We start from the raw sequence: 13,010 nt of genomic DNA, 5'->3' as shown, positions 1-13,010 counted from the left end.
AGGTCGTCCCAAGAGTAAATGACATGCATCCATGTCCACAACATCACAATAAATCTCATCTTTGTAGTTCTCGATGGCAATCAACACTTTGCATCTTTGGTTCACTCTCAACCCGCCCACACTCTTGATCCACCCCACACTATATGGGCTTAGATGGGCCTCCACAACCAACCCGAACTTCCGGACGGCGATGTTGTTAATAATATTCTCTTGACTTCCCCTGTCAATAATCACATTGCACCTTTCCCCTCGTACTAAGCAATGAGTTCGGAACAATTGATGTTGTTGATCATCCTCAACCTGGTTGGATACTAACAACCTCCTCACAACATGCACGATATGGCCATCATCAAACTCTCCATCGTTCTCTTCATCTATCGGCTCATCATCATCCTCATAATCATCTTCATAATGCTTAACCATATTTGCACTCTGTCGCTTTGGTCATGCATTAGAGCGATGACCCGACTCATTACATCGGAAACATTTAAAAAGTGTCGACTTGGCATAAAGATTGTTACCCCCTAGAAAGCGGTGGGGCTCCCCTACAAAGTCTCACATCCCCAACCGGTGCCTTTCTTACAATTGGAGCTTTCACCCCACTAGAACTTGCAATTGCTTCCCCTTATCCATCGATTTCGACAATTCTCCCTCGGACCGACGATAACTATCCTAACTGTGTACATTCAATTGAGACTCTGCTTTCAATGCTAAATTCCGAGCATCTTGCACCGGATCACCATTTGTGTCCCTATCTAATCTTGGATATTGTACCTCGAAGTCCTTTGGCTTTCGATTTCGAACAAGTTAGCCCTTATCGAAAGCCGCAAGAATTCCGAAGTGTATTCGTGGACACTCCTATTGCCTTGTGAACATCCCCGATATGAGCTATAGATGTATTGTTCATAATCTAGCGTTAAAAACCACTCCCAAACCCAAAATATCGTCTTCATCCGAAACCAAGACCGAATCGGCTCCCTTCCATCCCTTTTTCTTTCCTCCCTCAATTGGTCCCACCAAACCCAAGCAAAAGATTCATTCGAGCAGGAAAGAACTTAAGAACAAAGGTATCTTCATGTTGTTGTCCATGTGGTCATTGGACAAGCAGATTAAAGTCCAAATTTTGCAGTATATATTCTTGAAATAGTTTGTTAGCATTTCTTGTGACTCGTTTTTATCAATCTTGCAGCTGAGAAAATAGCTAGCTGGCTACAAGCTTCGTGCTGTTGTTATATCCTTATGGCATTACATCCAGTGATTGGTATCCCGACTAGGCAAAGATTTAATGGATTTATAGATGACATACATCTTTGGCTGCCTTTCATCATATGGCTACGCCTACCTCCAATAGCAGAGGAATGCCGGACTAAAGTATCAGTCAAATAAATTATAAAAAGCTTGATTGGACCAACAACTTTTCCTTGTAAATTTCATATCGCCCAGAGTTTTTCATTCTTTCTTCAAATTGTACAAGAGATCAGGAAGATACAAGTTTGATTTCTGATACTGTTCATTTGTAAGCCTCTTTCTCTTCTGTTTATCTTCTTTTCCTCCCACAATGACACAGAATACAATAGTGGCGTATGGTAAATTTTAAGTTCTAGAAAACTCTTAGATGCTCTTTGGTACGCACCATTTGCAATTTCAGGTTTTTCTTCTTCTTGCGTGCAATTAATCCTCAGTCCTTGGGGCTCACTCTGTTATATTCATGATTAATGATTCTCGTGAGAGTTTTTTCTTCTTGCCTGATTTCTTCTTCTTCTTCTTCTTGATCTTGAGGCCTGCACCTTTCCCCCTCTTGAATACAGCCAGAATCTCGATGCTGCAACCATAATACAGAATAACTTTGAGTAATAATGACTAATCACATAATGATAAAAAAAAAAAAAAGGACGGCCCGGTCGCACTACGCGTCCCCGCTGAGCGAGGGTCCGGGGAGGGGTCCCACCACAAGGGTGTACTGGGGGCAAGCCTTCCCTTGCCAATTTATTTGGCAAGAGGCCGCTCCTAAGACTCGAACCCGTGACCTCTTGGTCACACGACAACAACGTTTACCGTTGCGCCAAGGCTCGCCCTCACTAATCACATAATGATAATTAGAGAAAAACATTTTTAAGCTATTATGGCACCAAGCCATCCGTCTGTAGTACACTTGTATTGCTGAAGCAGATGCATGAAATTTTTTGCTTCATGATGCTATATGGGATCATGATAAAACGAACCAGCAGACTTTGTTGTAGCTTGGGATATAAAGACACTTCAACAATATGATAATTCTTGCTTTTCAAAGAGCTGTATTTTCAATAGCTAAATTTTTTTATTCAAAGTTATTTTCTTTTAATTCTTATCTGTTAGCAGTTAACAGGCCTAAACTCTCCGAAGTTTTCAAAATCAAATGAGATGCACTCATCAGGATTACTAATGAAGTCATTCACCTCTGGGTTCCTGGAAAGAAATTAAATCCATGAGCCTTCTCCAAACGCCATTCCTTGCTGGAGAGCAATAACATGCAATCCTGTAACACAATAGCTGCATAGTTAATTCAAGGAAATACTCTTTCGATCAGAGAAAGGCATTGCTTCAATTACTGACATGCTATAGCAACTCCTTTTAGTGTGATACCTCTTTGAAGCTTTCCCATCCACAGCTTATATAAATAAGTGTTTGAGGAAGTGATTGAGGATCCTCTGAATTTGGTTTGCTTCTGATTTCAACTGAGGCTTCTCTTGCACGTAAAATCCAGGGTCTTTTTTCATCTTTCACCTTGGAGAGATCACTAATTTGACAATGTAATCACTTAAATACCAGAAAAGCATAAAATTGGTCGCAATTAAAATGCCATGATGTGAACACAGATTTTGGATCTTGGAAACCAAAACGTTAGATGGAGAGACCCACCTTCCAAATGATGATTCAGCTTTGCGCTCCAATGATGATATATTCCGTAACACATCAACCAGAGAAGATTCCAGTCCTTTTCTGGGAGGATCAACAACTACCACTTCTGAGCCCATGAGCCAGGACAGGGGTTCCTATTCAACATGTGAGAAAAATCATGTAATTTGACTTGATTTCATAGAAAGACGCTAAATTAGAGGTTTTATCATCCCCGTAATCTAAAGTAGGGAATACATAGTTCCAAGAGTACATAACATATAAATATATAATTAAAAGTACAGCTTCAGACAATTCTATAGTAAATTTAGAAGTATGAGACAAGTACTAACAACTGAAGTATCTGCAAGATGCCAGCTGATGCTACTATCTATGGATTTTGGAAGGCGTTCAACTGTCTTCTCAAAAGATAATTTTGACTCTTTGTTTACCTCAATGCATTTAACAGATCTACGAAGCGGCAATTTCAACACTGCAATTAATTCTTCGTTGTTTCACATAAAAAATGATGCTCCACAGCATTTAGAATAAGCATAAATCTTGCCTGCATTTTCTAGTTGCAGCCAATGATAACCCAATCACACCAGCTCCTGCATACAAATCAGCCACAGATGCTCCATGAGGAACATACTTCTGTAACTTATGCAGCAAGATATCAAAGGCCTGAAAACAAGAGTACTAAATTAATTTATGCCTCCCAAAATTTTATTCATTTATTTGTACTATAAAAAAAATTGAAATTTGAAACAATTCAGTTTACGGTTATTTATTTACTTCTCACAATAGATTAACTAAATTAAAAGGACACATATTGAAATAAATTTATTGACCATTTAGAATCGACTCATAAGATGTAAATTTTTAATGAAGTCTGGCATGTAAACAACAACAGATGATGTGAGTGAGGTAGAGAACAAATATGAAAATGCTCCCCACTCATATTTATATTGCTGTTGAAAAGAGAAGTTTTCTCCATAGGAAATTGCAATCTCAAATAAAAGAAACCGAAGAGTTAGTGCAGTAAGAAGTTTTATATACTCGTGTATTTGCTTGCCCAAAACTGGAAGCAGCCAAGGATATGTCAATGCCTCCAACATGTTCCCAAAAGTCTCTGTCTCCTAATAGATGTCTCCACCTATTCCCAAATATAATCTGCATCATTATAAGATATTCTAAGTTTCACAACAAAGCTTTAGAAATGCGAGAGACTATTTATTTAACTTCTTCAAAAGGAGGCCAATGTCCCTATTGTTAACTTCAATTCCAACATTACAGCTTGTTGCATAACAAAAATAAACTCCAAATCTGAAGGAAATTACAGCCTTTTTGGATGATGAGTATGGCTATTTAGGTTTTTTTTTTTATTATTCAAAACCTATTTTATGTGCTTTTACTAATAACAGATAATGTGCTTCCATTTAAACAGGTATCAATGTTGTTATAATCTTAACTCACATTGTTAGCTGATGTCTGGAAGTTGGCCCAAACAGAGTGAATAATACGGACATTACTCCTTGGTCCACCATTTCTCCACAAGTACTACACAAAATAACAAGCAATCAATAATAGAAATAGTTGAAAATGGTGAAAATACTCAAGGCAATAACAGAGAGGCACTGCGCTCACATTAGCCAAGCCATTTAATTTGTCAAAAGTGGGAGAACTCTCATTTCTTGAATTCCAAACTAAAGAAACTTGTACTTTGCCTGAAACAAAATATTCAAGAAAGTTGAGAATATACGTAACATACAGTCATTCTCTTTCCCTCTTTTGAGGTAGGGGGTTCAAAAGAGAGCTGGTGAATAGTGTCACAACTGAGAAGCTACCATTTTTGTATCTTTCAGAGGCAGGAATAGAAGTATTGTAGGTTGTCACGGCCATCTGCATAACAAACACTACTGTGAAAACACAAACAATAAGAAAAACAAAAGAACAGACAAAAATATTATTGCTTAATCACTCTAACTAACTATTCTTAATATTGTTTTTATCTCAATAACGAATTCATCACCTGAACATATCGTAAATCACCTGTCCCTTCATCTTCATTATATGGTTCGATATTCAATTCAATAATACCTTAAATATGTCCAAAGAAAAACAGCACAGTATCAATAATTGTATACCGAAGAACTCCACAAATTTTCAACAAAAATCAATACTGAAAATAAGAGACCTTGTCTCAGTAATTCAACAGCAACATTAATACTTGGATGGTGAGCTGCAAAAACAATAAATATAAAAAAGAAAATTATTAAGTAGAGGCATGCAACAATTAAGGACCAATACTAATTTATTTGCACGCTAGAAACAAGAAAAGAGGAGTGTTGGACCTTTGCAATGGGGAATGTCTACTACGTTATGAGTCCCTTCCTCGTAGAGCCCAATTAGAGGTTCCATCGAGGAACCACGAATGGCAAGTTTTGCACGACACCTCCATCCCCACTGCACAGTGAAAGATAGAATCAAACCGTCTCAAAATTAAAATTAGAAGAAATGTCAATAGGGGAATTTGAAAAGAAATGAAGTAAAAGAATAATACCAATCTTGAGCTATCAAAAGTGAAGTCCGAAGTTCCAAGTCTCTTGAAGAACTCAGTAACCTCGTCGATGACACTCGGACGGTTGAGATTGAACTCTTGCGTGCATCCGGAGCACCTGAACGTATATGTATAAAAAGAACATAACAAAAAGGTAATGAAATGGGAAGGATAATTAGAGAGCTAGGTACTTACGACTGGAAATGAGGGCACTGAAGGGCGCACGTTTGCGACGGCACGGCGGTTGAGTTGAGGCTGAGGACAGGTGTTAGTGACGGAGTGGAAAGAGTGGGAGGAGGAGGTGCGGCTGGGGAACTGCGGCAGGTGATAAGAGGAAAGGAGGGTGGGCGGAACGAAAGCAGGCACGGCGGCATTAGTCCTATAGGTAATGAACTTTATCAATGGCGGGAACGGATTACCTGATCTGCCTAAAAAATCTAAAGGGCATTACCCTGATCCGAACCCGATTATAGATACCCATACCAGAAAGATTTGATATATATAGTTTTTTTTTTTTTTTTTTTTTAGACGGGAAGGCAACAGTAGCCCAGGAAAAAACAACAGAAATAAAAGGCTAAAATTTATAAAAGGAAACCTAACAGTAACTCTCCTCATCCCTGGAGAGGATTTCCTCGAGGCCTTCCGGACACGTACCTCTGAAATTCACCAATCAATCAGACGCATGATTTCCTTATATGTAAGTACGGGGAGGAAATGTATCTCTCAATCTCTAGGCGTTTGGCAGTTGATGAGGATAGGGGTAAAAGCAAGACTCTTATCTCTCCCATATCCCATACCCTATCTCTAAACACATAAAAATGAAAAATGAGATAAATGAATGATAACATTAGGATATTATCATGAGGACCAAAAGAGATAATTACCTTAAGATATGCCACGTAGCAAAGGAAGCCGTCTGGCGGATCACCCTAGATCAGCTCTAAGAGATCCGCTGGCGGATCTCTTAGGCGAATCTCTCCATTTACCTAGATAACGGCTGGCCGCCGTCTCGACCATAAATGATTATTAAATGAATCATTAATAATCTCAAACCGCCAAATTAAGAGTAACTTGTAACCGCCATTAAATGAGCATTAATGGAGGCTTTCTAGTTACCTGGGGGTTACGAATTCCTCAACTATATATAGCCTACCTTTCTAGGCTATCAAGGTACACTTACTTTTACATTCACTAAGCTTTGTCAATACGATTTACTCTCCATATATTCTATTGACTTTGGCATCGGAGTGTCCCCGGCCGATCCCAGCGGCGCCTCACAGGGACGGGATCCGATCAAGAAGTTTCTCTAGTGTTATCAATTGGTGCGGTGATCGTGGAATCCTTGACCAAATAAAGGATTTTTCGTTCACATTGAAATATCATGAATGATGAAATACAAAATCCCTCCTCAGGGATCGAATCGCCAATAATTACACCATCTAGTGTTGGATGCACAAGCACAATCGCCCCTACGATGAATATTGATGGAAATATGCCCACGGCATCCTTCCTTGATATGTGTGCTCAGGATATCGAGGCGCGATATGGGCTTGAAATTGGAAACCGCCTTCGGGCGTTCATGACTATTCCTCCTCATAGTAGTACGGTACCTACATCAGTTGTCTCATCTCTACCTCCGTTAAACTTCGGTCTGGGACCTGGGGCTCGTAGCTCTTCATTCCTTCAAGCTCACAACATTGACTCTACGGTAACTACCACGGCACCGGGTGGAGCGCGACCAGTTATCAGGGAGCTGTTTCCTGGTGAAGGAAGCCACGGGAACAATACGGTCCCTCCTGGCGGATCAGAAGTTCCAAGGTTTAATCGTGATGGGCCGAATGTACCCAGGCGCCCGCGGACGAATTCGTCCCATGGAGGATTTAAAGAGCCCATTCGTAAAAAGCGTAAAAAGAACAAAGATAAGCAGGCAAGATCTCCTTCGCCAAGGCGAACAAAATCTCCACGTCGTGGCAGATCTGCTCCATCTACTGGTCGTAGAAGGAGCAAGAGACCGGAAAAAACGTCTCATATAGGTGGACCACCACCCCATCCATCTTCGGGAACTGTTGGACACACTTTGCCAGAAGGCCAGCAAGGAGGAAACGGTCCAATTCCTCCAAATAGAGGAAGTGGAGGGGGAGGCGACGGAGGAAGAAGGGGAGGCGGACGAGGCAGACATTCGCCATCGGATTCATCGTCAGAATCAAGTTCTTCTTCCTCTCCAAGCAGATCGCCACGAAGAGATCATCCCAGGGCAGATCCGAAGAATTTTGATGATAGAGTAAGGGCCCTAGTGCTCCAAATGAATGAGGAAAATGCTAGGCATAATCCATTCGCCAATAGAGATTCGCCTTTTGCGGCCTGGATCGAAGCAGAGGAAACTGAAAGGGCGTTTAAAATCCCTAATCTTGCAATTTACACAGGCAAAGACAATCCGGAGGCTCATGTTCGAAAATATAGAATCTTGGCCAGACTCAATCGAGCCACCGAACCTGTACTTTGCAAGATGTTTGTCACCACTTTGGGAGGTCCAGCCTATTTATGGTTCCAATCTCTACCTCCAGGCTCTATAAATAGCTTCGATCAATTAAGCAGGGAATTTTGTGCAAAATTTGCTGGCTGCATCCCTGCAGTGGTGAAATCTGGAAAGCTTTTTGAGCTAAAACAGAAGGCGAATGAACCACTTCGAGATTATGTGGACACTTTCAACCAGTTGTGTATGCAAATCATTGATGTAGATATCTCCGTAGCTGTGGAGTGCTTTGTAAGAAACACTACTTGTAAAAGTTTGCAAGAAGACCTCATTCGTAAAAAGCCCACCAGCATGGCAGAGTTGATGGAGCGCTATAAAGACTTTATAGAGGTTGATGACATTCGCCGAGGTACACCATCATCGCCAAAGAAGGATAGAGGCGAGTCCCGCCCTCGGGACCGGGACAGAGACAAACGTCAAGATTCTTCTTCTCGAAACAAACGAAGGGATTCTAGGAACAAATCAACGTTTGTCACCTCCTTCACACCTCTCAATACTTCTAAAAGTGAAGTTCTAATGTGGATCAAGAACAGCCAGCACAAACGGAGCATTTCATACCCCGAGCCAAAAGGGGGGGAGTACACCAACAAAGGAAAGAATCCTAAAAATTATTGCAAGTATCACAGGAAGAATGGTCATGATACGGATGCTTGCTGGGAATTGGCTCGAGAAATTGAGCGGCTCATTGAGAGAGGAAAATTGGATCGGTTCATCCAAACGGAAGGAAAGGAAGATGACAAATCCAAAGAGGACCCAAAGAAGAAAGGAAAGGGTACCATCAACGTCATAGCAGGTGGGCCTGGCTATCAGCCAACGTTGAAAAAGGCGAAGACAACCACCCTTGACAGGACATCACTAAACCGCCCTTTCTTAGACGCAGGTCCTGAAATTCCACCCCATGCGGACGCATTGGTTGTCACTATGATGGTTGAGGGTTGGGAGATGAAGAGGGTAATGATCGATACAGGAAGTTCATGTAATGTCATTACCCGAGGAGCATTCGCCAAACTCAAGATTGATCCTGTCCAGGTAGAACCAACTGTGGTGGACATTTTGGGAGTGACGGGTCATACCATCCAGACGAAAGGCCAAGTTACTTTGAATTGCGAGCTTACTGATGATGATCAAGTTTGGAGAGGAGATTTGGAGTTTTCGGTCTTGGACGGACAATTAGCCTACAATATTATCCTCGGGCGACCTTTCATCTCCGAAGCTGCAGCTCTTATCTCTATTCGCCATTTAACGCTTTACATCCCCACGGTCAAGGGGGGCGTGATGGTTAGAGGTTGTCAAAAAGTAGCCCAAGAGACATATTCGGCTTCCTTAATGATTCGCCCTCAATCTAAGGAGGAAGATGAAGAAGAGCGTGTCACAATGGCCTTAAGCGAAACCGAAATGTACCTGATGGCAGAAGAAAAGAAGGTACGGATAGCTAAAGGACTACAGGGCAATATCAGAGATGCAATCTCCAAGGTACTCTGTGAGGCCGAAGATGTCTTCGCATGGAAGGATGAAATTCTACCTGGAATCAGTCCGGACGTAATCACCCATAAACTCAACATTGATAAAGATGCAGTTCCTGTGGCCCAGAAGCGGAGGAATCATGGTCCAGAAAGATAAAAAGTGATAGAGGAGGAAATTGCCAAGCTCCAGAAGGCGGATGCCATTGAGGAAGTACTTTACACTCAGTGGTTGGCGAACGTCGTGCTAGTCAAGAAAGCTGGCGGATCCTACCGCATGTGCATTGACTTCACAGATCTTAATAAAGCTTGCCCCAAGGATAACTATCCTTTGCCATGCATAGACATGCTTGTAGATGGAACTGCCGGTCATGCAATGTATTCCTTTACTAACGTGAAATCAAGTTATCATCAAATCCCTATGGAGCCCTCAGATAGAATCAAGACCTCGTTCGTGACACATCAAGCTACTTATTGTTTTAAAGTTATGCCCTTCGGGCTCAAGAACGCAGGTGCTACCTATCAGAGGATGATGAACAAGATATTCTCGAATAGTAAGAATGATAATTATTCTGTCTATGTAGATGATATGATCATTAAAAGCGCAACTGCGGAAAAGCATGCAGAGGATGTAAAGGAAGTACTGGACATACTTCGCCATCACAACATCAAGTTAAATCCAGAGAAATGTACTTTCGGGGCAACATATGGCAAATTTCTAGGATTCATGATTAGCGAAAGAGGAATTAGCCCAAATCCTGACAAAGTCAAAGCAGTCCTAGAAATGCAACCTCCTCGGAATATCAGAGAAGTACAACGCCTCAATGGGCGTATCATAGCCTTGGGCAGGTTTATCTCTTGCTCAGCTCGTAGATGTCAGCCTTTTTTCGAAGTTATCAAGGGACAAAAGGCGTTTGTGTGGAATGAAGATTGCCAAAATGCATTCGAAGGAATCAAGCGGTTCCTTACAGAGCCACCCATGATGAGTCGACCTATGAGGGGGGAGGATTTATACATGTATGTGTCAGTTACGGATAAAGCCATATGCACAGTCATGGTGCGAGAAGAAGATGGCCAACAATTCCCCATTTATTACGTGAGCAAAGTTTTGAAAGATGCTGAAACCAGATATTCGAAGTTGGACAAAATGGCACTGGCTGTCGTGACCACGGCAATCCGCCTTAGGCCATACTTTCAGGTGCATACCGTGATAGTTCGAACCCATATACCGATGAGAAAGGTATTGCAGAAGCCGGACACTTCGGGAAGGTTGATGGAATGGGCGATTCGCTTGGGTGAATTTGATGTAAGATACGAGAGCAGGTCATCTTTAAAAAGTCAGGTCCTGGCGGACTTCGTGAATGAATTCACTGACGAGGGGATATCTCATCCCAAGCCTCCGTTAGAAGAATGGTCAATGTATACAGATGGAGCTTCCTCCGCAGATGGAGCTGGTGTGGGAGTTGTGATCAAAGGTCCCCACTACATAAGACTGCGATACGCAGCAAAGTTAAATTTCCATGCTACTAATAATGCTGCTGAGTACGAAGCTCTGATATTGGGCTTACGTCTACTTCAAGAAATCACCCCGGAGCAGATCGTGATCTACAGCGATTCTAAACTAATGGTCAACCAAGTAATCAAGAATTACGAGGTGAAGGACGAGGTTCTGGCCAAGTATGTAGCAGAAGTCAAAAAGATTCTAGATAACCTTGAAGCTAAAGAAACTAAGTGGGAATTGGTTCACATACCAAGGGAATCCAATACAGAGGCTGATCAATTGGCCAAAATGGCTTCTAGTGAAGTAAACTGGGCGGATCCAGATTGTCCCTTCGAAGTAAAAATGGCTCCAGCATTTGCTGCTGAAGAAGTGTCCGTACTCACAACAATGGAGGATGATTGGAGGACAGTCATTCGCCAGTACCTACTGAATGGAACATTACCTGAAGACAAGGAAGAGGCGAGGAAGATTGTCAGGAGATCGGCTTACTTCTCCTTGATCAATAATGGTCTTTATAGAAGGTCTTTTAGTCATCCTTGGATGAAATGCATTCTACCAGAAGAAGGGCAACAGATCCTCAAAGAGCTACATGAGGGGTCTTGCGGGTCACATGAGGCATCTGCCGCGATCTTGAAGAAATCAAGGATAGCAGGTTTCTACTGGCCCACAGCCGAGTTAGATGCCCAGAGTTTGGTAGAATCTTGTCACAGTTGCCAGATTCACGCAAATGAGTCACACACTACCAAGCACATTCAAAGGCCAATCATTGAAGGCCGTCCGTTCGCCCTTTGGGGAATAGACATCGTTGGACCATTTCCTCCAACTCGCCGGTAAAAGAAGTATGTAATAGTAGCGGTGGACCATTTCACCAAATGGGTAGAAGCCGAGGCTGTTTCCTCCATTACAGCAGAGCAGATAGTAGAGTTTGTCAAAGACAACATCGTGGGAAGATATGGCATTCCACACACCATCATCACTGACAACGGGACACAGTTTAACTGTGGCAAATTCAAGGCTTTTTGTGAGGGATTGGGCATCATGAACATATTCGCCTCCGTTTATTATCCTCAGTCCAATGGAATGACCGAAGTGACCAATCGGACGATTGTAAAGGGGATAAAAAAAGGTTGGGAGAACATGACAAAAGATGGGCGGATCAACTTACAAGTGTTTTATGGGCTTATCGCACAACCCCAAGAACCGCTACGGGAGAAACGCCGTTCGCCCTTTCTCATGGAGTGGAGGCCGTAATCCCCGTGGAAATACGAGTCCCCAATGATCGAGTGGCCTTTTATTGTGAAGAAGACAACGATAAACGACTGAGGGAACGTCTGGATCAGGTCGAGGATCGCAGGGATCAATCCTATGTACGCATGGCAGCATATAAATAGCGGATTGCATCCTATCATGATAAAAATGCCAAGATTGTGGATCTAAAGATGGGAGATCTTGTGCTTCGCAAGGCTGATAAAGTCCAATCTCGAGAAGGCAAAGGCAAGTTGGGGATCAATTGGATAGGTCCATACCAGATAGTGGAGAAGATGGGACCAGCCACATTCAAAATACAAGATACGGAGGGCAACACGCTGCCACGCACGTGGAATCTCCAAAATCTCCGCAAATACTTTGTTAGAAAATAAAGTATGGTCTTGAGTACTCTTTTTCCTTTAACAAGCTTTTTCCCATGGGGTTTTTCTTGTTAAAGGTTTTGATGAGGCTCATCTATAAAGACCTGTCCGCTGTAATAAGGTGTTCATCCCATTAATAAATATCGTTGGTTTTATTATTCATGTTCTTTTTATAGTTTACTGCTGCAATATCAATATTCCAGTCTTAAAAAGAAGGGGAGGCACCCAACGCTCTCCACATTCGCAATATATCGCTATCCTAAAGCACATAAGAGGATCAATCTTATGGGCGGATCCCAATCTCCAATAAGAGTTAAAACGATCCTTGGACGCAAGGTCTTTACACTCTCTTATCCTTTTCAAAAAGGAATTCACAAGTCCTACGGGCGGGTCATTTCACCTCAAAGATAGGTAGCAAATTGAACCCCTGGGCAGCTTTACTTCCTCTAAAGAA

At 42.1% G+C, this 13,010-nt stretch overlaps 1 protein-coding gene across 1 annotated transcript; it reads right to left on the bottom strand.

Moving 5' to 3' along the window:
- Window positions 1–1,465: 1,465 nt before the first annotated feature.
- On the bottom strand, window positions 1,466–5,912 carry LOC136234167 (uncharacterized). The gene is made up of 15 exons (XM_066023949.1): window positions 5,630–5,912; window positions 5,438–5,552; window positions 5,229–5,340; window positions 5,072–5,116; window positions 4,907–4,974; window positions 4,722–4,776; window positions 4,522–4,601; window positions 4,351–4,434; window positions 3,934–4,047; window positions 3,440–3,558; window positions 3,228–3,345; window positions 2,899–3,032; window positions 2,623–2,776; window positions 2,436–2,515; window positions 1,466–1,822 (listed from the first exon to the last, which is right to left on the bottom strand). Exons 1-15 carry the CDS (start codon window positions 5,806–5,808, stop codon window positions 1,693–1,695), a joined length of 1,587 nt encoding a protein of 528 aa, XP_065880021.1. The 5' UTR covers window positions 5,809–5,912; the 3' UTR covers window positions 1,466–1,692.
- Between the last annotated feature and the right edge of the window lie 7,098 nt (window positions 5,913–13,010).

This window comes from Euphorbia lathyris, chromosome 6, assembly GCF_963576675.1.
Source record: "Euphorbia lathyris chromosome 6, ddEupLath1.1, whole genome shotgun sequence".
In the NCBI taxonomy this organism is placed as follows: Eukaryota; Viridiplantae; Streptophyta; class Magnoliopsida; order Malpighiales; family Euphorbiaceae; genus Euphorbia; species Euphorbia lathyris.
This window is presented reverse-complemented; position numbering and strand designations above follow the sequence as displayed.

Excerpts from the sequence above, each read along its gene's own strand:
- LOC136234167 (XM_066023949.1), bottom strand. The coding sequence starts at position 5,808 with ATGCCGCCGTGCCTGCTTTCGTTCCGCCCACCCTCCTTTCCTCTTATC. Across the intron at positions 4,048-4,350 it reads TCCAGACATCAGCTAACAAT|ATTATATTTGGGAATAGGTG; the intron begins GTGAGTTAAGAT and ends ATAATGATGCAG. Across the intron at positions 3,033-3,227 it reads ATCTTGCAGATACTTCAGTT|GAACCCCTGTCCTGGCTCAT; the intron begins GTTAGTACTTGT and ends CATGTTGAATAG.